The 27,366-nt window shown below is 48.5% G+C and overlaps 1 protein-coding gene and 1 long non-coding RNA gene across 13 annotated transcripts in view; one reads left to right on the top strand and one right to left on the bottom strand.

The window, feature by feature from the left end:
- Positions 1–27,366, bottom strand: part of MOK (MOK protein kinase) — a 60,149-nt gene that overhangs the window by 14,305 nt on the left and 18,478 nt on the right. For 3 of the 11 annotated variants that reach the window (XM_042944331.1, XM_042944333.1, XM_042944332.1), the window contains exons 2-4: positions 22,563–22,677; positions 9,439–9,528; positions 7,817–7,887 (exon numbers count right to left, since the gene is read on the bottom strand). In XM_042944331.1, coding sequence (XP_042800265.1) covers positions 7,817–7,887; positions 9,439–9,528; positions 22,563–22,677 — 276 coding nt within the window. Of the gene's footprint in view, positions 1–6,424; positions 6,636–7,816; positions 7,888–9,438; positions 9,554–22,562; positions 22,678–26,349; positions 26,576–27,366 lie in introns of those variants that run through there. The other 8 variants (XM_042944340.1, XM_042944338.1, XM_042944334.1 and 5 more) reach the window with 7 other exon arrangements.
- Positions 6,710–18,964, top strand: LOC122223151. 2 transcript variants are annotated; one of them, XR_006204085.1, is made up of 4 exons: positions 6,710–6,751; positions 10,536–10,649; positions 18,312–18,373; positions 18,674–18,964. It is a non-coding gene; the product is annotated as an uncharacterized LOC122223151 (long non-coding RNA). The 2 variants fall into 2 exon arrangements; XR_006204086.1 differs by lacking the exon at positions 6,710–6,751 and adding an exon at positions 7,665–7,723.

Here is a 27,366-nt window from a genome sequence, read left to right on the forward strand (position 1 = left end):
CACAGAATGCCCCCCACCCCACCCCTAGGTTCAGCAGGTGGGTGGTGGGGCCCCCAAAAGCTGCCTTCTGAACAAGCTCCCAGGTGCAGCTGCCAGGCCTGGGTCCTCACTTCGGGAAGCACACTCCACCACACCCCTCCTGCTTACCGAACGCCCCAGCCAGCCAAATTCACCTGCAGATGCTTGTGTCCCTGCCTCCAAACTCTCCTGCTACACACCTGCGCTCATGCGGTTCTGTTCCCGGGAGCTCCCTTCCAGCCCCCCCCACACGCCCAGATCTTCCAGCATAAGCTTGTCAGGCCAGTTATCCGAACTCGCCCTCAGCCAAGTGGAATCTTTTAGGGGAAGTCTAACCCACCGCATCTTCATAATCACCTAGGGATGCTTTAAAATGGCGACTCCCAGCTCCAAACCCAGACCTAATGAATCTCAAAACCAGAGACATGGGCCAGGAATCTGCATTTCTCGGCTGCCCTCAGCCCCCAGCAGAAGAGCCCTCTTTTGGGGCTCACCCTCCCTTTCCTCGTTGTACCCCTGCCACCACCGTTCATAGCCCTGCCCCCCACCCCGCCGTGAGAATCCCCGCCTACCTAAGGGGCCTCCTGAGTGAACCGTGGGAGTGGGATGGTGCTCGGACCCGTCGGAGTCCACACCCTTGACCAGGAGCAGGCTGACTATCCATTCTCTAGAACGGTTTTTCAAAGACAAGGTCCTAAACCTTCCAGGCCCGAGACTGTATTGGGTTCCTAACAGATTCTTGTTTTCAAACATCTTGAAACAAACGGAGGTGGTACAATGAATAAACCACTCGAAGTTCCTGTGGGAGCCTTACTGACCACCAACACACCGCGCCGTCCCGACCGAGTTCATTTTTGCCAGCTATTTTTTTTTTTAATCCAAATATCCTCATTAAGAAGATTCTAAAGGGGGCGCCGGGATGGCTCAGTCGGTTAAGCAGCTGATTTTGGCTCAGGTCATGATCTCACAGTTCGTGAGTTCGAGCCCCACTAATAGCACAGAGCCCATTTCAGATTCTCTCTCTCTCAAAATAAACTCTAAAAAAAGATTCTAAAGAGTGTCATATACTATATCAATACTGTAGGAAATGTTTCTGTGAGCAGAATAATAAACTCTGGCATTCGCTGCCGGTACGAATGGAAGGAACACGGCCACCAGGGTAGTCCGCATCGTAACAGAATATGCGGCACACACCCCGTCCCACAAGAGACTCCATCCGCCGGCCCGTGCCTGGCTATCCCGGCCAGGCTTGGAGGCACATAGCGGGGTCCAGCAGGGCCCGGGCAAATGCAGCAGGTAGCAGGTGGGATGTCGGACTCGGCGGAGCCCGAACCATGCCTGGCAAAACGCAAGGATGAGCCCCCTGGTTCTGCCCGGCTCATCTTAAGCCAGTGCTGGAACTTCTGTGGAATCCCACCTCCTCACCTCTACAAGGGAGGCAAGCACCTGGGGTGGGAGGGTCAGATGCACGCACACTACGCGGTGCTAACACGATCGTGACGACGCAGATGACGGCGATCCGTGTTTACTGAAGACTGTGCAGTGGCCCCTGCCCTAAACGCGGCACATTATCTTACCTGCTCCTCACAACAATCCCAAGAGACACTAGGTTTATTCCCATTTCACAGACAAGGACCGAGGCTCACGGGCCTGACCTGGACCCACCATCGTTAAATACACAGGACAGGGGACACCTGTGCTGTGTCAGCACAGCCACAACTGGAGCCACGCTTCCCAGAAGCAAGAGCATCACAACTAACAGGATGGCGACACGGGCTTGGGAGAAAATTCAGGAGACAAAAATGCGGTATCACTCACACCCTGTCTGAAGGGCATGGAGACCGAGAGCTTAAGGAAAACAAAGGCGTCGATCACGGTGTCAGAATGTTTCAAGGAAGTGTTAGGAATGCCAAAACAGATCTACTCACTTCAACTTTCCTTTTTATATACGCGGGAAAGTCTAAATAGATCCCAAGAGCTCTTTTAGTAAGCACAGAACTAAAACTGCTCTGAGTAGATAAGAAAGCTACGTGTCACAGTTGGCAGGCAACGTTTCCTCTAAAAATTCTGCGTCTTACAATCAGTGGGTCAGATCGATGAAGTATAAAAATACAACTGAATTGATCTGACACTGTAATGTCAGGCAAAGTAGTTCTTAATAAGAATCATAATAAGGCACACCGCCCAAGCTGTTCGTGGAACTGTGATGCTATGTTTGCAGTCAAATCGAACCTGTCTTGCTCTTTCCCACTTGGTTCATTCCCCAATGTCACGGATTTATTTCAAGGTCCCTGCCCCACCCACAGCCTCTAAAAGGTATAACCCTGGGGCGCGTGGGTGGCTCAGTCGGTTGAGCGTCCAACTTTGGCTCAGGTCGTGATCTCACAGCTCGTGAGCTTGAGCCCCGCGTCGGGCTCTGTGCTGACAGCTCGGATGGAGCTTGCTTCGGATTCTGTGCCTCCCTCTCTCTTTTCCCTTCCCCTGCTCGTGCTCTGTCTCTCTCTCTCTCTCTCTCAAAAATAAATAAATGTTAAGAAAAAAATTAAAAAATAAAAGGCATAACCCTAAGGGGACAAGGCCAGCTCACCGGACCTGGAACAGCCAGCACTCCGGGAGGTGGCCAACGACTCAGCTTTCTGGGCCTGGCCCGTCTGCCGCCAGTGGAGGGTCTCAGGGTCTGAGTGGCCAAGTCTGCCAAGAGGAGAGGGACACGCAGAGGAGGAGCGGCAGAGGACCACGTGGCTCCGAGACGGTCAGTGGTGGCCTTGGCAGCCGGACCTTTCCTGGCCCCACCTCCCAAGAGGCCTGACTGAGCTTCCTGCAGGAAATTTGAGGTTTTACAATAAACCGTCTCTTCTGTGAACGAGCCGCACACGAGCTGCACGGCACGTGCTCCTGGCAATAACAACAGCCTACGACACTCAGTGCCTATGAACGTCACCCAGGTGGACGACACACCGAGCCACACCGGGAGCAGGGCCGGGCACTGAGAGGACACCCGTGACGGAGCCGGCAAGGGCCCCACCGCCAGAGAGCAAATGCCCCGGCGGACAGTCGGACAAGCACCAGGGGAGCAGACGCATGTCAGGCGTCATGTGGGAGATCAAGGAGACAGGAGGGAGCTGCGACAGAGGGGGCAAGGCGAGGTGAAGGAGCAGCCACCCACGGCTCCAGGCGGGCACCGGAGGGCGGGGGCACAGTTAAGTAGCCACTCACAAAAGCACGGTCATTTAACTTCAAACAGTTCAAAAAAGAAGAAGGAGAAGAACAAGAACAAGAACAGAATCAGATACAATATGCATTAAAATACTAGATGCCCCTAGGGGCGCCTGGCTGGCTCGGGCAGAAAAGCATGCCACTCTTGATCTTGGGGCTGTGAGTTCGAGCCCCACGTGGGTGCAGAGATGACCTAAATAAATAAAAACTTAAAACAATAACAAAATAATAGATGCCTCCATAACCAGGTTATAGTCTTATCCAGTCTTTCCTTATAAACTCCAAGACAGCCCTCCCCTGCTGCAGGTGGCCGATGCCCAGCGCCATAAGCACAGTGCGCCCGAATAAACCGGCCAGGACAGCAGGATCGCCGGCGGTGTGGCTGGTGCCCCGGGACGCCAGCTACACCCTCCCTGCGTGGACAGCTCCGTGACAGTTCTTCCCAAGGGAGCAGCGGGCACAATACCTTTACCATCTCTTTGCCCGTCTCCCCACCACAACGCAGACCCGTCCCAACCGCCACCTCGCGGGCCAGGCACGCTCGTGGCTGGGACTTCCAGATGTGACTGGCTTCTGCGTCCGTCGGACCAGACCGCTCGAGAAAGAGGACTCAGGCCCGAGTTCCAGGGACAGACGAGAGGAGGGAGAGCATCCGCTCTGAGTGCGGATCTTGGCGGAGGGCGCCTCCTGCCCGGGCAAAGGTGGCCTGGTTCTAGAGCCCGGAGCAGCAGCAGCGGCTCCTTCGTTTGGGGCATCCTGTCTGTGGCAGAGGCAGCAGCACCCGGGGCAGCCCAATCCTGCAGAGTCGTTTTTTGGGAGCTCCTCCCTGGAGGCCACGCCCCGAGCGTTTCTTCAGTCGTCCCGGCGACTCTGCGGAGCCATCCGTGTCACTTGGGTCCCCTGGGGTTACACTGGCGAGAACAGAGGCTGCTGTCTGCAATGGGAAGGGACGACCGGTACATCCTCCGGTGGCCCGTTCATTCTTTAAACAGCATCCAGAAAAGTGCTTCTAAAAAGCACAGTCTGTGAACTGATACCAGTCCGGGGGCTGTTTGTCTCTGGTTTAGGAGGAGACGGCAAAAACTAAGAGTGACCGGAAACCTGTACGGCAATTCAACGCCGCTGTGACATCCAAGCACGTGACTGTTTTTCCGGTAATTAATTTTTATGTATTTTACAAAAGTCCGGTCCACAACACATTGGGAAAAAGCAAACGAACAAACAACCGGTCTTCGACTATAGTTTTAGAAACACTGGTCTAAACCCCAATCAAAAGATGCTTCTTCCCTGCTTTAAAACCCGTCAATGTGGGACGCCGAGGTGGCTCGGTCGATTGAGTGTCCGGCCCTTGATTTTGGCTCAAGTCATGATCTCGCAGTTCGTGGGATTGAGCCCCATGTCGGCTCTGCGCTGATAGCATGGAGACTGCTTGGGATTCTCTCTCCCCCTCTCTCTGCCCCTCTCGTGCTTGCTTGCTCTCTCTCAAAATTAAATAAACACTTAAAACCCACTAAAGCTTCCCACTGAACTTAGAATGACGTGAATTCTTACCCTGGCCCTCCCTGCCTCCTGGCCCCTACCTACCTCATTTCTAACTTCCTTCCTAGTGCTCCAGCCACACTGGCCTCCTAACCTCACAGTGGCCTCAGGACCTTTGCACTACTTGTCTCTGTCTGGAACACTCTGTCCCCATCAATCTCACATGGGACCTGTTTTATTCACTCGTAACACTTATCCTGTCTTGATCTCCTTCTTGATCATTTCTTTACTTGTTCAGTGTCTCCGTCTTCCTGAGCGTGAGCCCACGTGGATGGGACCGTGTCTGTCATGTTCCCCACTGGGTCCACCTCCAGAGCAGTGCATAGCATGTAGCAGTGAATGAGACACCCTCGCCTGCATTTGCCTACTTCCCCCAATCTTCCGGGTAAAGCCCAGTCATCTCCGCCTCATCTGACACCTACTGGGTAAAGAGAAAATTTCCCCAGCAATTCGCCTCTAATGATTTTGACTTTCATATAGTTTCTCTTCTCTCTTCAACAGACTCTACACTGTTTATCAAAAAAGCATCTTCTGTCCTTCTCCTCTACCTCTGCCCGACCTTGCACGCTGCCGTGCATATAAGCAGACAATCCAGCCAAGACTGGGCGATCCTTCTCTTGGGCCATTAACTGGTTCTTCCGCATCTGACGGTGCTACTCAACATTCTCATCATCCAGGAGAGCAGTCATTTCAGTAAAATGAATTGTCACTCTAGTACAAAAAGCTTTAGTGACTGATTCAGTTTTCAATAAACCACCGTGACCATCAATAACAACAAATTGTTAGCAGGCGCCCATTCATTTGAGGCACTGAGCTGGGGCCAGCAGTAGAGACCCAGAGGAGCAGTGGGGTGTGGTGGTTATCACTTAATCCTTGAAACCTCGGTCTCCTTGTCCGTAAAGTGTAGATGGTAACAGTGCCAACCAAAGGGGGTTGTCAAGAGGCCGTATGTGTGGTGGCTGAGAACACGCACTCTGGAACAGGCTAAGTCCAAACTTCGTGTCTACCGCATGTCCATAACCTCGGACAAGGTACTTATCTCCCCGCGCCTCCATTTCTCCATCTTTAAAATGGGGATAATCAGGGGCACCTGGGAGGCTCAGTCGGTTAAGCATCCGACTTCCGCTCAGGTCATGATCTTGCAGTCCATGAGTTCAAGCCCTGTGTTGGGCTCTGTGCTGACAGTTCAGAGCCTGGAGTCTGCTTTGGATTCTGTGTCTCCCTCTCTCTCTGCCCCTCCCCCGCTCGCACTGTCTCTCTCTCTCTCTCACTCTCTCAAAAATAAACATTAAAAAAAATTTTTTTAATAAGAAAAAAAAGCAAAATGTGGGCTCACATAATGAAATAATGAAGTTTGGTGGTTGTTTGTCTTGACTGTACCGGGGACCCTGTCCTGACACTCTGGCAGACAGATGCACGGGGAGGAGCAGAGTGAACAATCCACATCCCACAGGACGTGGGAGAAAATGTAATCCTGAGCAACACCTCATGGATCCAGACTATTTGGAATCGATGCTTAACAAGCGAAGTTTCCAGATCAGTTAAGGTTTACTCTTTGAAAGTAAAACTCTCCTCTAACTGGGAACCTTTTTTAAATCTTTTCTTCACTTTCCTACTGCTTCCATCACGTTTACCGGCGCGGCAGGCTTACCGCGGTCCAGCCCGCGGCTGCGCGTTCTCTAAGCCATCTTGGGGCGTCTGGGGTCTCCCGGCTGCCCAGACTGTGCTCATCTGCGGTGGTGCTGCTGTTGTTGTCCTCCCGTTTTATATTTTCAGTTTCATCCCCCATTGTAGGACCGTCACCTGTCGCTTCCCGTTACTGCTGGTGGGCCGAATTCTAGAAGCTCCTTCTAGCCAATGGCTCTATTCCGAATAGGTTCTATACTGAGAAACCTGGCAACCTTGTTAGCATTGTACTCAAAACGCAATGAAACAGGTCCCCGAGTGGATGGGCTTACGTATGAATAAAATACACAAGGTTTGTAACATAGGAAATACCATACATGCCCAGACAAAAGGCGATCTCCTACTTTCTCGAAAAGATCCAAAAGCTCTTCATCAACTTCTGTGGGTGTAGAAAAGCTTGCCTATTTCTACTATTTATTTTATTAGTGAGCTACTAAAGCACACAGTTCAAATCGCATCTAGGACCTACTAATTTGATAACGACGCTTTTCCCCACATTCTGACTTCATCACAATTTTATTCCAACTCTTCATGTGCTTCTTCCACACCACGGTCACCCTCATCACAAAAATAGCTTCTTGATCTCAAAAATGCTACATGCCACATTCCATACCACCTTTGGTCTGGCCTGATTTGTTTAAGATAATACAGCAGTTTTTAAATTGTTCTTTCAAGCCATAAACAGTCACTCACATAACACAAGGCAAATCTGTTTTCATTTGTCCGATCAGCACCGTGTGATCGATCGGTAAAATACCACACTTTCTGTGCTTTCTCAGGGACAGCTACGAGGCTCATTTGTCCTGACATCTAACACAACTGTGCAGTCAGACCCCCAGGGATATTTGCTGAACGTGGGCCAACCATCCGCCTCCATTTTCCTTCAGGTGCCCTCTATCAGCCTCCCAAACCAGCCCCGACTGAGGCCGGCTCGGGCGCTGTGCTTTCCTGAACGGAGCTCTGCCGTTCAGAAGAAAGTAAATAAATGAGCATCCTGTAACGCGGGAGAAAGACTTTATAAGGATCTGAATAGAAGGTGGTCGTCTCTCGGCTGAGGGAGGATCTTGGGGGACAAGCCTTGCCTTATTTTGAGGCAGAGCCACCAGAGTGACCTTTGGAGCAGCACAGCGTCCCCTGCAGGGACCTGAGGTGAGGAAGGCCTGAGCACCCATGTCACCTGCCAGCCTGGACCTAGATGGCTTTACTTCTCACTGACTGCCCTGTGTTGAGGAGACGAGACTGCCAGAAAAATTCCTCCCAAGAGGTGACTGAGGATTTTCAGAACTAAAACAAAGTATACGTGAACGACAGGCTTTAGAAGAAGATCTTAGATTAGCTTGCAAATTATTCTACGTACCTCGTATTAGCTCATAAATATTCATGTCCATAAGTTCACATATTAGTGCAAGAGAACCAGATTTTCTGTCACTGAAGAAGAAATCAGGTTTTTAAAAATGTTTTTCTTGTCTTAATCAGAAACTATCATCAAATATTTAATTCATTTGTGCACATTTCTGGTAAACATAAAGCTCTCCCACCTCAAAGCCTGGGGCATAGTGACTGAAACAGAAGTTGCGATTTTCAGTCAATTATTTCAGTAAATTAATTTAAAATTAATTTAAAATAACAGTAAAAATAAAATAAAATATAATAAAATAACAGTAAAATCCCACTTTAAGCAAAAATTCTAAATGCTTCCCCCCTTTTTAATGAGATGTGTCTTAAAAATATAGAACTAAGTACTGGCAGAAAGGAGAAAGGAGGTCGAGAGTCAGCTAAGCAAAACAGAGGAGAAAGAATTTAATTCATGCTCCGTGACTGCAAATTTAGTTCTAACTTACCTAGATTCTTCCATGTACCTGGGATAAATTATGATGGGGAGACAAAAATCCACAAACCAGTCGGGGGAAAAGGGAGGAAGACGGGTCACCCCAAGCCCAGGTGGGGTCCAGGCCTTGCACGGGGTGGGGACCGAGGCCTCTGGCCGGGCTGCCAGCTTCTCTGGAGCTGACACTGCCCTGTTTGAAGGCCCCTGAGCCCTCGGCAGAGGAGCACGTGTCACTCCAGACCCTACTAGTCAGGTCGCCTCCAGAGGGGCTGCCTGGAGGGGGGGGCGCACACGCAGGCCCGGAGAGTGCCCAGGACGCGGCGTGCAGTGGGCGGTGTTGTGACCAGTGCGCACCGCGGGCTCCAGGCCAGGAGGCCACGCGGCTATGACAAGACATTCCACTGTGAGTTTCAAACTGCTCTCTTCCCTGATGAAAACCCACTGCACTTCGTCAGAGACCGTAGTGTCCCGGCTGGTTTTAAAGCGGCCCGGAGCGCCACGGAGAGCTTCACGGAGCGTGCACCTTCTCAGGGTGCACAGAAAGGCAAGTTCCAGAACCCTGGGTCCGAGTTCCCGGCTCAGAGTCCAGAAGGGCAGTGCGGAACTGCCGGCACCTGCAGGTGAGGTGTGCCCTGCCTTCCTGATGGGTAGGTGAGCCTCACGTAAGGAGACTAATCTATAATTAGAACACAAGTGACAAGTCCCCCAAATTACAGCAACCAAAGTAAGGTGGGGGGGGGGGTCACACTACCTGACACGGTGCAGACATGACAGCCGGCAGGGACAATCCCTGACACATGACAATCCCTGATGTAGGACCACAGTGCTTTCCCATTTGCCCATAACTCACACTCGAGGCCTCGGATGCACAGGCCACTGCCTACAAGGAAGCCTCACTGAGCTACGGGAGAGGAACCGTTTGAATTCTGTCCACTTTTATGATAGGGAATCACCTAAACGAAGGTATTTCCACGTTAGGAATCAGATACACATTTGTCCAAATAAATACGTGACTTAAGATAAAATGAGAATCATTACTCCCTGAGCTACAAAGCAAATATTTCAAATGTCTGCCACAGTTTTCTTCCTTAAAAAGAGATTTGATCATTGTCATCAAATGCAGATCATTGTAAATCCCCAGGAATACTTACAAAACCACTTCGTGCAACGTGAGGATGTTCGGGTGTGGGTTCAGGCGCCTCAGTGCTTGTATCTCCCGTAGACTGTTCACTTGCTCGATACTATTGCGTGGGTAAAAATAAATAACTAATTCATAATTCAAGTCAGCCTCAGATTAGGGTTATTCAATCATTATTTATTACCCATGATCACAACGGAGAACCTCACACATATTGCAAAGCAAGTTCATCGACTCAGTATTTCTCCCGCCAGCAGGTGACGTTCAACATGTCTCGTTCTGCATCATCTGATAAAAATCAAGGTTCTTATGGCTTTGGACATTTATTCAAATTTTCCCTTAGTAGTTTCCCTTAGAAACCTTAGTGGTTTCTTTTATAATTAGTAAACATGGAAACAAACATTAGAATTTCCTATTAATCAGTTTATGGGAACTAACCAATTGAGCAACAGAAATACCCCTGAAAATACCCATTTCAAATTTCCACGAACACGCTAATCTTCCTTATCTTTCACGAAAGCCGTACATTTTCTCACTTTCATTCAGCGGGCGGCTGGCGTTCCCTCGGCAGGTGTGACTTACCTACCGCCAGCTCTTCTTTACGAAGACGGGTCTGCCAGACGCCGTTTACATCAAACCTCGCCAACGTGAGTGGGACGGAAGCAGATGGGGATGGGCCGGCTGTCACCACACTCCAGAGACCGCTTCCAAGAGATAACCCCCCATGGACGGGCCCACGGTCACGGTCGTGGTCGTGGTCATGTCCAATCAAACGACTAGATCCACCAGAGACTTCCATGGCCTCGGCTCTGAAAGGAACTAACTGTGGGAATAGTCTTCTTCCTTTGAACTGCCAAAACTCCGTTCTGCCAACTTTTAATATACAGTGTAAAGCTCAGCATTTTGTCTGGTTCTTCAAAGAGCAGTTATACCCAATAGTGTCTTATTACTGTCTTAAATCAGTGTGAATATGTTAAGTCTCGTGCCAGCCAACAAATGGGAGCCTGGTATATGAGAAAAGCCTGAATAGTCTGAGTGTAAGGATATTTCTGACTAAAAGTTTTAGACTCTCTTTCATTTACTTTCCCCTGTTGCTTCCCTCACACCCAGGACGACATCTGCAAAATGTTAGCAACTTGTGCATCACAGTCAACAACCAACCAGAAAAGACAGAGCCCACCGTGCTGGAACAAGGTCCTACAGAGGGGGCCCCTGTTGAACCAGGTACCAACCTTTTAGCTCTGGAGAGAGGAGAGGTCTGGGGAGTGCCGGCCAAGGGCCAGGTGTAGGGTGGAGGTGGGAAGGGTCAGCACTCAAGAGGCTCAGGATAGCCGGTTACTACCCAGAATAGGAGTCTTTCGCTGTTCTCGTGACCACCGTGTTCGGCCTGGCGTGTGCAGAGACCAGATCATGACGCTCTCCGCTCACTCTGTCAGCTTAGTGCCTACCCCACCACCTGCTCCTCGCCAGCATCACGGCCTCCCCTAGATGCCTTTAGAACAATGCTTCCCAAATATGTCCCATGGAACATTCTTCCTCTAGAAAATGCTTTATCAAGGAACTTCACGCTCAGAAAGTTTGAGATAGGCCCACTCCAGCTCCTTTTGGAAAGCCATAAACTACTGTTGATTTTACTGTTGAAAAGTTTTCAAAAATCCTACAAATCGGGGCGCCTGGGAGGCTCAGTCGGTTTGTGTTCGACTTCGGCTCAGGTCACGATCTCGCGGTTTGTAAGGTCAAGCCCCGCCTCGGGCTCTGCGCCTGACGCCTGCTTCGGTTTCTGTGTCTCCCTCTCTCTCTGCCCCTCCCCCACTCATGCTTGCTCACTCTCTCTCTCTCTCTCTCTCTCTCAAAAATAAATATACATTAAAAAATCCCACAAAAGTTTACCTTTATTGAAACCAACATGTCCCAAAATTTTTGCCCTAGGATCACTTCTTACAAACTATCTAGTCACCAACCCTTAGAACGAGGGTTCCAGAGAACACACCGCTCCAGACCATCCTTTGAGTGGCATGATAGGAACACCTTTTTTCCTTCAGACAGGGGAGGTGAACAAAGACACCAATCAGGCAATAGGAAGAAAGAAAGATCAAGTGAAACACTCTTGTGGGGGCACATGGGCAACCGATGGAAGAGCCTCTTTTAATCCCTCTCCCTGGGGTCTGCACTGGAGGAGACCACTGAGCCCCTCTTCGAGGTCCCGCACCTTGGGGGGGGGGGTCTCCTGACTCAGGGCTAGGTTGCTGGAGACCCCACCTCCACCCGGTGCCTGTGCCTGTCATGCCTCTACCCCTGGCATGCCGTAGGTCAGTGGCTCTCACGGGGGAGGGACCTTGCCCCCCAGGGGATGTTTGACAATGTCTGGGACGCCGTTAGCTGTCACAGGTTCTGTAACATACTGTTCCATTTGGCATTCAGTGGCAGCAGCCGGGGTTGATGCTCAGTATCCCACAGGGCCCAGGACAGGCCCCACAATAAGTAATAACCTGGGCCCGAATGTCAGCAGTACCAAGGCTGGGAAACCCTGCCTTGGTGGAAAGAGCAAGAGACCAGTGGAGCCGGCAATAGCTCTGATTTCCGAACACCCTATAGGAAAAAAATAAGTTTTCCGAACTGGAGGGTCAAACAGCCTGGTCGTTGAGACGAACAAGTATCCACTCTGCTCAGCTTTAATATGAAAACCTGTTATCATACCCTGAAAGACATTATTGCTTATTGTAGACATAATTCTTTCGTGTCTCCACAGACATTTCTCTCAGAAATAATGAACTAATACATTTAAAAAGACATTTTCATCTAAGTATCACTAGCTTTGTTCAAATAACAATATTTTATTAAATTTTATTGGGGGGGGGGGAGGGAGAGAGAGAGAGAGAGAGAGAGAGAGAATATCTCAAGCAGGCTCCACACTCAGAGCAGAGCCCAACACAGGGCTTGATCCCACGATCCTGGGACCATGGCCTGAGCTGAAATCAAGAGTCAGACGCTCAACTGACTGAGCCACCCAGGTGCCCCAACAATATTTTGTTTTAATAAAATACAAATAAACCCTGTTCTTTTAAAAATCATGAAAAATATCTAACAACTGGAATTAACCACTTTTCTGCGCCTTGGAGTTGCTTCGAATTTTGTGGTCAGGTGACATTCAGGGTTTTGTTCGTTTTCACTGTCCTGCTGGAGACCGAAGCGATCGTGGAACTGGACACAGAGGAGCGCAGGCAGCCTCTGCTCCAAAAGGAAGAGACAAGATCCCCCATATGTGCGTTTTTCCGCAACTGGAAAAATTATATTACCGGGTCCAAGTCTTTAAAGAATAAAAAATATTAAAATAAAAATAAAAATAAAGAATAAAAAATATTAATTTTGAAATGTCAACACTTCATTTTATTGGAAGGGTTTTACAGAAAAGTTTATCTAACCGATCCAGTCTGCAGGAAGAAAGTCCCTAAGCTGAAGGGGAAGAAGTGGGTATATTAATATTAGACAAACTAGACTTCAAAACAAAGATTATTACTTCTTTAATTTTTTTTAACGTTTATTTTTGAGACAGAGAGAGGCAGAGCATGAATGGGGGAGGGGCAGAGAGAGAGGGAGACACGGAATCGGAAGCAGGCTCCAGGCTCTGAGCCGTCAGCACAGAGCCCGACATGGGGCTCGAACCCACGAACCACGAGATCATGACCTGAGCTGAAGTCGGACGCTTCACCGAATGAGTCACCCAGGTGCCCCTAAATAAAGATTATTACTATCTATAATGCTTCATAGTGATGGGACAATACATCAAAAAGGCATGACAGCTACAAATGTGTGTGTGCTAAGTAAGAAAGCTTCAATACACAAGTGAAAACTGACAGAAGAAAGAAGAAAGGGTTGAAGTTTCAATACTCTCTGTACAACTGAGACACAACTGAGTGACACAACAGTCATTCAGAAAACCAGTCAAGAGATCCAAGATCCTAACAGCACTGTTAACCACCTTGACCTAACGAGCTTTTACATAACACCTGTTACTTAACACCTGGAGCTAGAATATGCTCTCCACTCACATGAATATCTGGACCTAAAGATCAATCTCGATAAATTTCCAAATACAAAGACTTCCAGAACATGTTGTTCTCTGACTACAATGGGCGTAAACTAGAAATCAATGATAGTAAGTTAGCTAGAAAAATCCCAAACACCTGCAAATTAAGCAACACACTTGTAAATGAATCGCGGGTAAAGAAGAAATCACAAGGGAAGTTAGAAAACATTTAAGCCAAGCAACAAGAAAGCACAACATATCAAAATTTATAGGATGCAGGAAAACAGGGCTTAGAAGTGTATTTATGGCTTTAAGTGCTTATGTTGGAAAGGAAGAAATAGTTAAAAACCAATTATCTAAGTTTTCACCTTTAGACAGCAGAATAAGGGGCGCCTGGGTGGCTCAGTCGGTTAAGCGTCCGACTTCGGCTCAGGTCACGATCTCGCGGTATGTGAGTTCGAGCCCCGCGTCGGGCTCTGTGCTGACTGCTCAGAGCCTGGAGCCTGTTTCAGATTCTGTGTCTCCCTCTCTCTCTGACCCTCCCCCGTTCATGCTCTGTCTCTCTCTGTCTCAAAAATAAATAAACGTTAAAAAAAAAAATTTTAGCAGAATAAGAACACTAAATTAAACCAAAGTAGAAGAAAAGCAATAATGGAAGAGCAGAAATCAATGGCACAGAAAACAAACAAACAACAAAGGAAATTAACAACGATTCTTTGAAAAGATTCATAAAACTGATAAACCCCTGGCAAGACCAATGGAGGAAAAAATGACATAAAACACCAGCACTGCCAACCGGTATCAGGAGTGAAAGAGACGATATCACTACAGTTAGATGTTAAAAAGCCGAAAGGGGGTAACACGAACAACTGTATGCCAAGAAATATGACAACTTAAAGAGACAAAGTCCTTGAGAAACACAATTACCAAATGTGACACAAAACTGAAAACCAAAATAGCCCCATGTTTCCCAAAGAAACGGAATTTGTTAGCAAGGGCCTCCTCACGGCTGACGGAAGTGCTCTTAGATGGGATCATGGCGGCAGCTGGACACCTGCATAAATTTCCTAAACTGCTCCTACCACGGGTGGATTTGATGAAATTTAAATTACATCTCAATGGAGCTTTAAAAAAACCTACGAAGGGGCGCCTGGGTGGCTCAGTTGGTTAGGCGGCCGACTTCGGCTCAGATCATGATCTCGCGGTCCGTGAGTTCGAGCCCCGCGTCGGGCTCTGTGCTGACAGCTCAGGGCCTGGAGCCTGTTTCAGATTCTGTGTCTCCCTCTCTCTGACCCTCCCCTGTTCATGCTCTGTCTCTCCCTGTCTCGAAAATAAATAAACGTTAAAAAAATAAATAAAAAAAAAATTAAAAAAACCTACGAGGACCCTGTATCATTTGGCATCGTTCTGATTCTTCAACATCCCACGGTGCAGACGTACCATGACGCCCCACCCGCCCCACTCCTTCGTTCCGTTTCCAGCTGGTCGCCACTACAAGTGACGCTGTGACCAACGTTATGGGGCCGGGGAGGGGAGGGGGAGGGGGGGCCTCCGCACGAAGAAACCTTCTAGGCCCAGAGATTTCACAGGTGAATGATTTCAAATGTTTAGGAAAGAAATACTCTGACACGTTTCGCGAAAGAAGGTACACGAATGGCCGATAAGCACACGAGTCAGCATTCTTTGCCACTGGCTGTCAGGGAAGAGCAAACTAACCACAGGAAGAGGCCACGGCGCTCACCAGGACGGCTACAACTTAACACGGACGCCACCGCACGCTGGTGGGGGTACAGAGCACCTGGAACTCTCCTTCTCTGCTGGTGGGGATGCAAACAGGTGTAATCAGTTCGAGAAAAGGCTTGGCAGTTTCTTTTAAACATACACCCACCCTCTGATCCAGAGATGCTGTTCTAGGCGATTGCCTAAGGAAGAATGAAGACACACATCCCAGGCAGGCTTGTGCACGAGTTCTCACGGCAGCTTTACCACCAGCAGCCCCAAACCAAAACGACAGCAAAGCCCGTCACCGGGAGAATGGACACGCAAAGGGTGCTGAGGTCACAGTGCGTGCAGCTCAGCCGTAAAAAGGTTATCAACTGTGGGTGCAACAGTGCAGATGAACCTCCGAGAGTCCACGCTGACCCGACAGAGCTGGTCTCAGGACCACATTCCAAGATTCCATTTAATACGAATTTCTACAAGAGGATAAAGGAAAAAACCCGGAATAGTGGCAGCCTGGGATGGGGGTGGAAAACTGTCACAAAGGAGCTTCCTAGGTGACAGAAGTGTTCTATCTCTTAATTACACGAGAACATCTGTTTTCCAGAGTATTAGACAGTAAAGAAATGTGCGTTGTAATGTATGCAAATTTTGCCTTTCAAGAAAAAGCCCCACATGCTAACAAGCAAGTGGGGAAGGACCGGGTAAACGTGCACACGAAATCAAAATCACAGGCCTGTTGATTCCGGCTGCTGGGTACCTGGGGTTCATCACACTGTTCCGTTTACTTTGTTCACGTTTAAGATTTTCTATGATTATATTATTAACTAAAAGCTCTTAAAGTGACTCATGGATTGCTTGCCTTTGCCTTTCTTTATAACCTCACAAAGCAGACTTTATTTTGGTAAAAGTAATTTGAAGACCAGGCAGTGATGGGACTTGAGAAAAACCATGTACTAAGTCAAGACCGGACGGCCGCACGGCATTCCGCCGCGGTCAAGAGCACTGGAGAGAACGCAGGCCTTGGCCCTGCACAGACCCGGGTCCCACGCTGGGCCCTACTGCTGGCCAGCTGGGTGACACCGGGCAGGTGAGAGAACTCGGCCCTCCAGCCGCGCTTCCCTCGCCTGAAAGAAGGCAACGACAGCATCTTTCTCGCAGGGCTGCCGCGAGGGTTAAATGCCGCACGTCCACAGCTCACCCAGGGCTGGGCATGGCACCAGACACGTGGTGACCAGCCGCTGTCCTCTGCATCACGACTGCCGTTAGCACCCCACTTCGGTTTTCAAAAGGTTTCAAGCCCCGCTCACCCGCGCTGTCGTATGGCAGGTTGGCCGATGGCTGGATCACAGCACCAGCACTGTGCGGGGCGCCCACCTGCCTCAGGTCAACCCTCGCGAGGCTCCCGTGAGGTCGAGCCCGGGGAGGCATCTACCTGGTAGCTACAAAGCAACTGAGGCACCGAGGGAGTGAGGAACTGTTCCAGGTCACAGAACCAACAGTGGAAGAAGAGCTGTTCTACCTTCAGAGCCTGGGCCCTGACCCTGTGCTGACCACGAGTAGCACGTATGTGTCAGTCTCACTCCTTCAGGATACAAAGCAAGAGCCTACACAGTTCAAGATGGAATTTCTTTTTAAAAGAGACTCATTCCGTTTCTTTACAGTGTTTCTATGCGCAGAATACAGAATACAATCGTAGCAAAAAGAAAAAGGAAGTGGGGGTGGGGGTGGGGGTGGGGGAGGGCTCTAATGAACTGTTGTGCTTGCGAGTGCAGGTGGGGACCACTGGGAAGACAGACCAAAACAGGGATCAGGAGGCCTGGGCCGCGCCGCAGCCTCCGGCCAGTGACTCGCTATCCCCAAACTGAGGCTTCGAGTGACTCTGGAGGAAATCCATCCTCATGAGCCGAAAGGACCCTTCCTGCCACGGCACTAAAGAACCGGCTTGTGTGACCTTGCCTGCACTTCACACTAGCCACTATTACTGCAAACGCCGTCCGTTTCTATTTCAGTAAGAGGGAAAGGAAAGGAAGTAAAACTTGGAAGAGGTGGGAGTCAGCAGCTCCAAATGCCAGCCTCACTCTGCCCGTGTGACTCAGCGTGATTTTCCTGCTGCCGCTTCTCGTTTGTCACGCCACCCACACGACTGTGCAAGGTGACTTTGAGGATTTACTTAGACAGTGATACATGAGCAGAAATGGATTTTAAAGAACCTAAAATTATCCTTCAACTGAGTAAGATTAAACTGTTTAATAATGGTGATAGATATTCCAGAACTCCAAAAGCTAGAAATATGATTTTCATGGTTAAAGAACAGAAGAACAACATTAAACTTGTGGACCAAGTATCAGCGACCCTGGAACATCCAACAAATTATTAGCAATCTCCTTCCTAGAAACGACCCCAAAAGCAGTTGTCTTTCTTCTAGAAACTATAGAGTCATTTCTTCCTATAAGTCAGAAATAAGAATGGAGGGGGCTTAGGAACAATATGAGTCATTCCAGCTCACTTATGGTTATTTTTGTTTGATTTTTTGCTTCATTTTTTAAATGTTTTATTTTACTTTTGAGAGGGAAACAGAGTCTGAGCGAGGGAGGGGCAGAGAGAGAGGGAGACACAGGATCCGAAGCAGGTTCCAGGCTCTGAGCTGTCAGCATAGATCCTGATGTGGGGCTCGAACCCACGAACTGTGAGATCACAACCTGAGCCAAAGTTGGAAGCTCAACCCACCGAGCCACCCAGGTGCCCCATAATCATTTTATTAAGTTTATTTGTTTTGAGAGAGAGAGAGTGCACGTGCAAGTGGGGGAAGGGCAGAGAGGGAGAGAATCCCAAGCAGGCTTCGTGTTCAGCGAGGAGCCCAATGTAGGACTCAATCCCATGAAGCGTGAGATCATGACCTGAGCCAGTATCAAGTCGGATGCTTAACTGACAGAGCCACCTGGGCGTCCTCCAATCATTTTAGACTAACAAGGGTTATCAAGATAGTACAGCTCTCTATGGTAACCCAGCCTCTTTTCATGTTAACACCTTACACGACATTTATCAAAACTAAAAAATTAACATTGGTACAATTCTATTAATTAGACACTTTATTTGGATTTCCCCAGTTTCCCCGGGAATGTCTTTTTCTCTTCCAGGGTGAAGGATACCTCACTGCAATTAAGACGTCATGTTCCCTTACTCACCCTCCAGTCTGACGGTTCGTGTCTTTGTTTTCCATGACCTTCACAGTTTTAAGGAGTAGCAAGCAGGTATTCTGCGGAATGCCCCTTAATTTGGGCTGGGCTGACGTATTCTCATAAGTAAGCGGAGATTATGGATCTTCAGGAAAGAACACGATGGAGGTGATATGTGTGCTTTTTCAATCCCATTGTATCAGGAAGTACATGACATCTATGTGGCTTATTACTGATGGTGTTAATCATTTAGTTAAGGGGGTATCTTCCGGGTCTTTCATTGTAAAATTACTAACTTTCCCTTCCTATTTTCTATCCTTCAGGAACAAGTGAAGCCCACACTCAAAGGCGAGGAAAGTAAGCCCCACCTCCTGAAGGAAGGGATATCAGACAATTTATGGACATATGCTAGAACCGCCGCGTTAATTAACGGTTAGGGGGAACCACTGGAGGCTCTGCCGAAACCCTGTTCTCTTCCAAGTTTCACCTACTAATCTCAGGGTTCCTCAGTTTATCTTGCCTGTAGAAATTACCACTGGTATTCTAATGAGGATTTTCTATTCCCCTCATTCCTTCTATATTTATTAACTGGAGTCCTTCTATAAAGAATTGTCCCCTCATCCCAATTTATTTATTCACTCATTTATTTATCGGTATGGACTCATGCTTACCCGACAAGATAGATGAGACGGTGGAGAGAGAAAAAGAGAGATGTGTGTACATATGGATCATACACATACTAGGTCTGTCTGCTGAGTCTAGGGGGACTGACTTCCCAGTAGGAATGAGCACCCCTGGTGCCAAGATCTCGTTTTCTAAATACCTTTCTCCAATGAAAGGAACCAGGGCTCCTTGGAGAAATGGATGATTCTAGGGGAGGAAAAATACAAGATGAGCCTTCAGGATCTGAAGAAATGAAAGTGTTAAAAAAGGAAAAAAGATAAAAAGGATGGGGCATGTCAAAAGAACATAGGCGCCAACCTGAAGGAGCTCCCCATAGCCACAGCTGGAAGAATCTAAGCAGGAACAATTATTAGATAAATAACGATAGTATTGGATTATAATCTCCTATAGGTTTGAACCTATGTATCAAGAGCAAATCAGAACTCACGTGAATAAACCCAGAGCCCACTTCCTCTTAGGTTTGGATTACACAGCTGGCAGATACCTATCAAAACTAGCCTGAGACTCTATCACGGGTTCCGTACATCAAACAGCGACAAAATACCACTAGCCGGAGTAAATGTACTTCCTTTTAAGTAGAGCCAATATGTGAAATTGTTATTTATACAACAGAAACTAAAGCCTGTTCCCCAGGTCATGACCTCATGGTTCGTGAGATCGAGCCCCGTCAGGGTCTGTGCTGACAGTGCGGAGCCTGCTTGGGATTCGCTGTCTCCCTCTCTCTCTGCCCCTTCCCCGCTCATGCTTCCCCACCCGTCCTTTCAAAATAAATAAATATTTAAAAAAAATAATACACTAAAGCCTGTTTGTAATCCCCTATACATACACAAACTTTACAGAAAGTAACTCCGGGGTACCTGGTTGGCTCGGTCAGTGGAGCATAGGACTCCTGATCTTGGGTTTGTGAGTTCAAGCCCCACATTAAGTGTAGGGATTATTAAACAAACAAGTAAAAGAAAACAAAATTTAAAAAGTAACACTGACTCAGTGGCATTGTATTAAAAACCTTCACTTTTATGAGTTTTTAAAAGAACAATATATGTTCCAATCAACCACTTCTATTTTCTTAATTTTTTAAAATGTTTTATTTACTTTTGAGAGAGTGCAAGTGGGGGAGGGGCAGAGAGAGAGGGAGACAGAGGATCCAAAGTGGGCTCTGTGCTGACACCAGCGAGCCCGACGTGGAGCTCGAACTCACCAACCGTGAGATCGTGACCCGAGCCGAAGTCGGGCGCTCAACCGACTGAGCCACCCAGGTGCCCCATCAACCACTTTTATTTATTTATTTATTTTTAATGTTTTTAATGTTTATTTATTATTGAAAGACAGATACAGAGTGTGAGCAGGGGAGGGGCAGAGAGAGAGGGAGACACAGAATCAGAAGCGGGCTCCAGGCTCCGAGCTGTCAGCACAGAGCCCGACGCGGGCCTCGAACCCACGAACCACGAGATCGTGACCCGAGCCGAAGTCGGGCGCTCAACCGACTGAGCCACCCAGGTGCCCCATCAACCACTTTTAAAGTTAAGACAAAGAGCATTAATTGTTTCTGAAATCCCACACGTGACCGCACATACAGTAAGGAAGGCTACCATCTACCGAACATTTGCCGCGTGCCCCCGCTTTGCTCCCAACTTGCCCTTCATTCCCTCATTTAGTCGTCAAGCACCTCACGACAAGGAAGCCAAGGTTCAGTGGGCGAGGCACTCGGTGTGCCAGGGACCTGGTAGGTGGTGGATCCGGGCTGCGCTTCACCGCCAGGAAACCACGTCCCTGTTCTTTGATGCAGCCTTTCTACGACGTGTTACAGAGATCTCTCGACTCTCCTGAAGGCACACCCGTGACGGGGTGTGATCCCTCCTGACGGCCAGCACGTCACCCCGACGCAGCAACGGTCGCAGGGAGGCCTCAGGTCAGCAGGCTGTCTGTCTGGTCCACCTTTCATATCTACCTCCTCACAAGACAGGGGCGAGCGAGCCCTGTTGCAACTACACATCCACCCCGAGCCTGACGGCGGAACCCGATGGGGACTCCAGGCCTCTCCTAAGGTGCACGTGTCACGTCCCGCTGCTCAAAGTTCATTCTCTGCTACTCTGTGTTTGTGGCATCTCTGAAAGCTGGCTGTTTAAGGAAGTCTGCTCTTTACAGATGGGATAAATTCCCATCACGAGTCGTTCACAGGTAAAGATGGAGGAGGGAAAAGATCAAGAGACCCAGAGGATGCAGAACACACAGAGGAAAGGCTGGAGACCCAGTGACTTCAGAGTCTCAACAGTGGCGGGTAAATGACCGCACGCTTCGGGCAGGGGAGGAGGAAGAGTTTGGCTTCATAAGATCTGGATTCAAATATGCCTCTGCCCACCTAGTGACCTAGAGTGACAGCTGTCAAGCTACTTCCGATCTCTAAGCACCTCTCCTCGCGTGCTCGCAAACCAGGGACGGTCCCACACGCCCCGTGCGGATGTCGTGAAGATCACATTACTGTTCTCAGACCTTCTGACATGGCGAACTGCCCTGTACTCCTTTCTGATCTGAGAAGTAATTTTTTATGCCAAGAGTTTGAAATCAAGGTTGATACCCTGAAACACTTCAGAAGGCTCTGTGTCAATGTGGGGGAAGGACTCTTTTTTTACATCTTGCTTTTATTTATTTATTTAAAAAATTTTTTAATGTTTTTATATTTATTTTTAGGGCAGAGAGAGAGCATGAGCAGGGGAGGGGCAGACACAGAATCTGAAACAGGCTCCAGGCTCGGAGCCGTCAGCACAGAGCCCGACATGGGGCTCGGACTCACGGACCGCGAGATCGTGACCTGAGCCGAAGTCGGACGTGCAACCGACTGAGCCACCCAGGCGCCCCTTTTCAACTTGCTTTTAATATTTAGAGACTTCGATTCCTTTGCTATATTAAAAAAAAAGAAAAAAAGGCTGAGCTTCGAACCTCTTCACTGAAAGTTCCACAGCTGCAGTGAGGCCGGCATCGGCTTCACTGTCCCAACAGAGCTTCCTAATCACACCTGGCGTCTGACCCGTTAGAAGCTGCCAACTTGAGGGATTCGAGAGACCCCTCTGAGGGCAAAGCCACAGCAGTCCCCCAAGGGATGAACCCAGAACAAGCCAGCTCCCCTCTCCACGAGCAGCAATGGATCAGTGTCAGGGAACAGAGTTCCCCAACCCGATCTGGAAATTGTTTCTCAATAGGTTAACGAACTCAGGACTAATCAAACCACAAGTGCCTCTACGATGTCGAGACAGGTTTCGTTTATAAAAGTCCAACATACGACTTTCAGGAACACGGAGGCTGTTGAAAGTGAGGCACGCTTTTACAGTTTAAATGTTCTGTGACCCCTGGTCACTGGTGTTACAGCAAGGCCGGACACGAATAAAACCTAGTGTCATAAACCTCAAGTTAGCCCGTAATCCTCTGCCCAAAGAAAGTTGATCGTCTCTTACCTGTCACTGAGTGAGTACCAGCCCCCCACTGCGGAACCCAGAGCTGTATTTAGTCTTAAACAGGTCTCTGACCGCCTACCTTTCAAAGCGCTGTTTCATTTGCTTACACGCGTAGTAGCTTCCGTCTCTCAGGCTTTGCAGCTTCGTAACTTCGGAAAACGTTCCCTCTCCTATTTTGCCAATTGCTTTATAGTCTACAAATAAAAAGAATCACACAAAGAAAACGTATTTATGCATGTATTGTGTACTCAACTTCCAGACGGCGGTCTTTTTTTTTTTTTTTAACCCACACGATAACCCAACACCGACAGGCTGAGCACAGTTCTTTCATGGTGTCCAGCGCTCAGTGCTCCCCTCGGTTCCAGGGAAGCCGGCAGGGGCGGGGACTGGAGACGACGACCAAGAGGTGCAAACGTCCAGTTACGAGATAAACAGGTGCCAGGGACGGAACATGTGACACGATCACTGACTACAGCCAACACAGCCGTCCGCCACACAGGAGAGTCGTTAAGAGATTAGGTCCGGAGAGTCCTGGTCACAAGGAGAAAGCTGTTTCCCTTTCTCTTTTTATCGTATCTATACGAGAAGATGGATGTTCGCTGAACTCATCATGGTAATCATTTCACAACATCCGTAAATCAAACCACTGTGCTGTGCGCCTTAAGCTGTGTGCCAATTCTTTCTCAATAAAACGGGGGACAAGAATAAACAGGATTTTCTCATGCTGAGAAACAAAAAAGAAGCTAGGCTACGTGTGGGCCCCGAGTACCGCTGCCCCTCTACTCTGGATCCCGTGGCGAGACGCACCCTGCAAGAACCGGACAGACGGACAGCTGGAGCAGCGGAGGCGGGCTCTCTAGCAGGTGCACCTGGGCACGGATGCGGGCGGGCTCTGGGCAGCCTCCGAGCCTCCTCCTGAAAATCAGCCTCCCAGCCCACAGGAGGCCCAGCTGATCTGCGGCACGGCCCGATTTCCTGAAATCTGACAGCAGCTTCCCGGGCCTGGCTGCCCCCGGCCACCCACCATCACCTTGGCACAGCCTCTGATTCACTATGTTAAATCCCACAGTATCTGAAAGACCCAGAACGGTTTCTGTTTTCCTGGCTGAACTCTGACAGATGCAGAAATAAGGATCTTGAGATGAGGTGCTGCTGGGAACAAAAATCTAAGAACAAAATGCAGTCCGGCGGCAGGCAGCAGGCTGGGGCGCTGGAGAGCCTGGCGCCAGAGCAGGGTCCCCCGGGGCCCGCAGGCCTCTGGAAGGTGGAAGGGGCAGGGCTGTGGGCTGTGTTGGATACTACTGACCGCCTGAGCACATTCTTTCCAGACAACAATGAGCTCAGGAGAGAAACGCTACTTTTCAAGAAGCAATGGAAGGAATGAGAAAAACCCAGAAAGGAAAAGTCTAACTGGGATGAAAAGCTTCTGCAGCCCAAATAATAGGAGAGTAACATTGTACAGTCATGTTGAGACTGCCCGGTGACACAAATGGTTCTTCCTTGCGCTGACATCTCAGCCAGGCCCTGGTTTCAGAGAGCCTCGAGGGAGGTCCCGGAGACGGAGGCAGAGACGCAGAAAGTGGGGCCAAGAAGAAATAGGGCAAGCTTTGCAACTGTGTCTCGCAAAGAACCTTCAGTGTGGAGCTGACCGGAAGCAAACAGATCAGAAACCTACGCGACAGACCTGGGCCAAAAGAAGCCTGTCTGTGCCCTCTGGGTCCCAAACCTACCTAAGCACAGAGCAGGCTTTCAAAACAGCACAACTCCGGGGCGCCTGGGTGGCGCAGTCGGTTGGGCGTCCGACTTCAGCCAGGTCACGATCTCACGGTCCGTGAGTTCGAGCCCCGTGTCAGGCTCTGGGCTGATGGCTCAGAGCCTGGAGCTTGTTTCCGATTCTGTGTCTCCCTCTCTCTCTGCCCCTCCCCTGTTCATGCTCTGTCTCTCTCTGTCCCAAAAATAAATAAACGTTGAAAAAAATAAATAAATAAAACAGCACAACTCCAAAGAAGGCCATCCTCAATGCCTCTCTTCGTAATGCCTGCGTGAATTCTGGTTTGTTCAAAACCAACAACAAAAGACACTATTTTTTTTTAGAAGTGGTGTTTTTCAGAAATTATGCGTTTACAAAGGAAAAAAGTCCTTGCTTGTTAACAAGAAATACTGTAGTGTTGCCAGGTGAAACGGTAAGAGGCCTGGGATTACTTTAAAATGCTCCTGGAAAAAAAAGCGGGGGGGTGCTGGGGTGGCTCAGGGCTCAGTCGGTTAAGCGTCCCACTTGTGATCTCGGGGTCATGAGTTCAAGCCCCACATTGGGCTCACGATGGGCATGGAATCTACTTAAAAAAAAAAAAAAAAAGAAACATGGGGGGCGCCTGGGTGGCTCAGCCGGTTAAGCATTCAACTTTGGCTCAGGTCACGATCTCACGGTTCACGCGTTTGAGCCCCCCCTTGGGCTCTGTGCTGTTAGCTTCGGATCCTCTGTCTCCCTCTCTCTGCCCTTCCCCTGCTCCTGCGCGCACTCTCTCCCCTCTGAAAAATAAACGTTGAAAAAATTTTTTAAAGGAAAATGCTCCTACACGTTCCCATTTGCCACTGCTGCCAACGTACACTGGGACGGTCATTCGGAGTGCAATTTGACGACATCTATTAAATCCGTACGACATTCATACCCTTTGACACAGCAACTGCTGCTGTGGAACCTCCCCTGGAAAAAACACTTGCTCAAGTATGTATGTATACCAGGATGTTAGTTCAACATTATTTCACAGGGAAAAACTGATGCCCCCCAATGCAGAACTAGATAACTTACGTGTGGTTTATCCATACAACGGAATATATTTAAAAGAACGACACAGATGATGTCCTTAAAGACAATACACTTAGTGGCTCTCTCTCTCAGGGGAAAGGTTACGAGTGTCTCACTAAGTTAGATATTTTCCATAATGAGAGCACCATTTTATTAAAAAGCAATAATAAAAACTAAAAGCTCCAGAAAAAAAAAAAAAAAGTGGTGGGGATAACAACAGCAAAATGTTATCACTGTTGAAACTAGGTGACAGATACACATGAGGCTTCACTATATTATTTCATCTACTTCTGGCGTGCTTGAAATTTTCCATAATAAAAAGTGAGAATAAAGAAACAAAGGGGCGCCAGGTGGTTCAGTTGGTTGAGTGTCCGACTCCTGATTTCGGCTCAGGTCATGATCCCAGGGTCGTGAGATCGAGCCCCAAGTGGGGCTCTGCACTGAATGTGAAGCCTGCTTGAGATTCTCTCTTTCTCCCCTGTGCCCCTCTCCCCCGCTCATGGGCTCTCTCGAAATAAACAAGTGAGATAAAATTAAAAAATAAGAAACTGAAAACAGGAGCGCCTGGCTGGCTCAGTCAGTGGAGCAAGCGACTCTTGATCTCTGGGTTGTGGGTTCGAGCACTGCGTGGAATGTAGAGATTATTTAAAAAAAATAAAATCTAAAAAAAAAAAAGTAGAAAAGAGGCAGTGGTGGTCGCTGCAGTGGTGGCACAAAGAGAGTTGGGAGGGGGAAGAAGGGAAAAAGAAGACCTCCCCCATGTGACCTGGCAGGTTCATGCCCCTGACTAGCCAGGACAGAAATGATCCCCGGAAACCTCAGCAGATAAAGAGGATGGAAAACCCCCAGGAAAGACTCCCAACGGGGAACACCCACACAGGACTTCACATGAACAGGAAACACAACTTTCTTATGTAAAGCCCCTGAGATTTTGGGGTTCTTATTTATCCATTACAGCACCTAGTAAGTATTGCCCTAACATACTTGATATATAAATATCACAATTTATAAAACAAAGAGAACAATAGACTCTTGAGAATTTGTATTTGCGAGATTTCACCTTAAAAAATCATCTCTTTGGAGCATCTGGCCGGCCTAGTCAGTGGAGCCTCCGACTCTTGATCTCGGGGTAGTGAGTTCAAGCCCCACGTTGGGTGTAGAGACTACTTTTTTAAAAAATCACCTTTTAAATAAATATTCAATGACTTTAGTTACAAAAATTCAACCTACACCAAATTTTCAGAACAAGTTCCTATCTGTCTGAGATTTTACCTACTCACAAGTTACGAAGTTAGCCTGTGACTGTCCCAAGTACTCGCAAAAGACACAGCTTTTGGGATCAGAGACAAAGGACCTTATGACTCATGATGCAACGAGGCAGAGGAGCATCAGCATATTTACATTGGTTTCCCTGCCCGGAAGTCTCATGGCGGTGACCTGATGGGCCCAGAGGACACCTGCACAGCAATGGGCTGCTTTACAGGAGAGGAACCCAGGGCCAATGGCCAAGCACTTTTTTTTCTTTTTTAGTTTATTTATTTTGAGAGAGGGAGGGAGGGAGAGAGAGAAAGAGAACAAGCAGGGAAGGGACAGAGAGAAGGAGAGAAAGAGAGATGGAGAGAATCCCAAGCAGCCCCCATGCTGTCAGCACAGAGCCCGATGCAGGGCTCGAACTCACACACTGTGAGACCATGACCGGAGTGAAATCAAGAGTCGGACACTCAACCGACTGAGCCCCCCAGGCGCCCCTGGCCCAGCACTTTTTGAATGAGCAGACATAGGATGGATAAGTCTTGCAAGAACTTTTGGGAAGCTCAGGGAGCTGGCAAACTGTTTTGCCTCACGGTTCATTAGAGTATTAATACAAACAACTGCTTTTACTGACACACAGCATCAGGTGTGGTGTTATTCCTACGTATAATTATTCATATATACGTAATGTTGATCTTGATGCTACTTTTCAATCTTACTCCAAATATCAATTTCAGTGTGCATTTTCAAATGTCTTAGCTTCAGGTCATGCAAAATGAGAAAATCCTATTTGCAATTACATAGTTGCAGAAATTGGAAAAAATGC

Source organism: Panthera leo, chromosome B3 (genome assembly GCF_018350215.1).
Source record: "Panthera leo isolate Ple1 chromosome B3, P.leo_Ple1_pat1.1, whole genome shotgun sequence".
NCBI lineage: Eukaryota > Metazoa > Chordata > Mammalia > Carnivora > Felidae > Panthera > Panthera leo.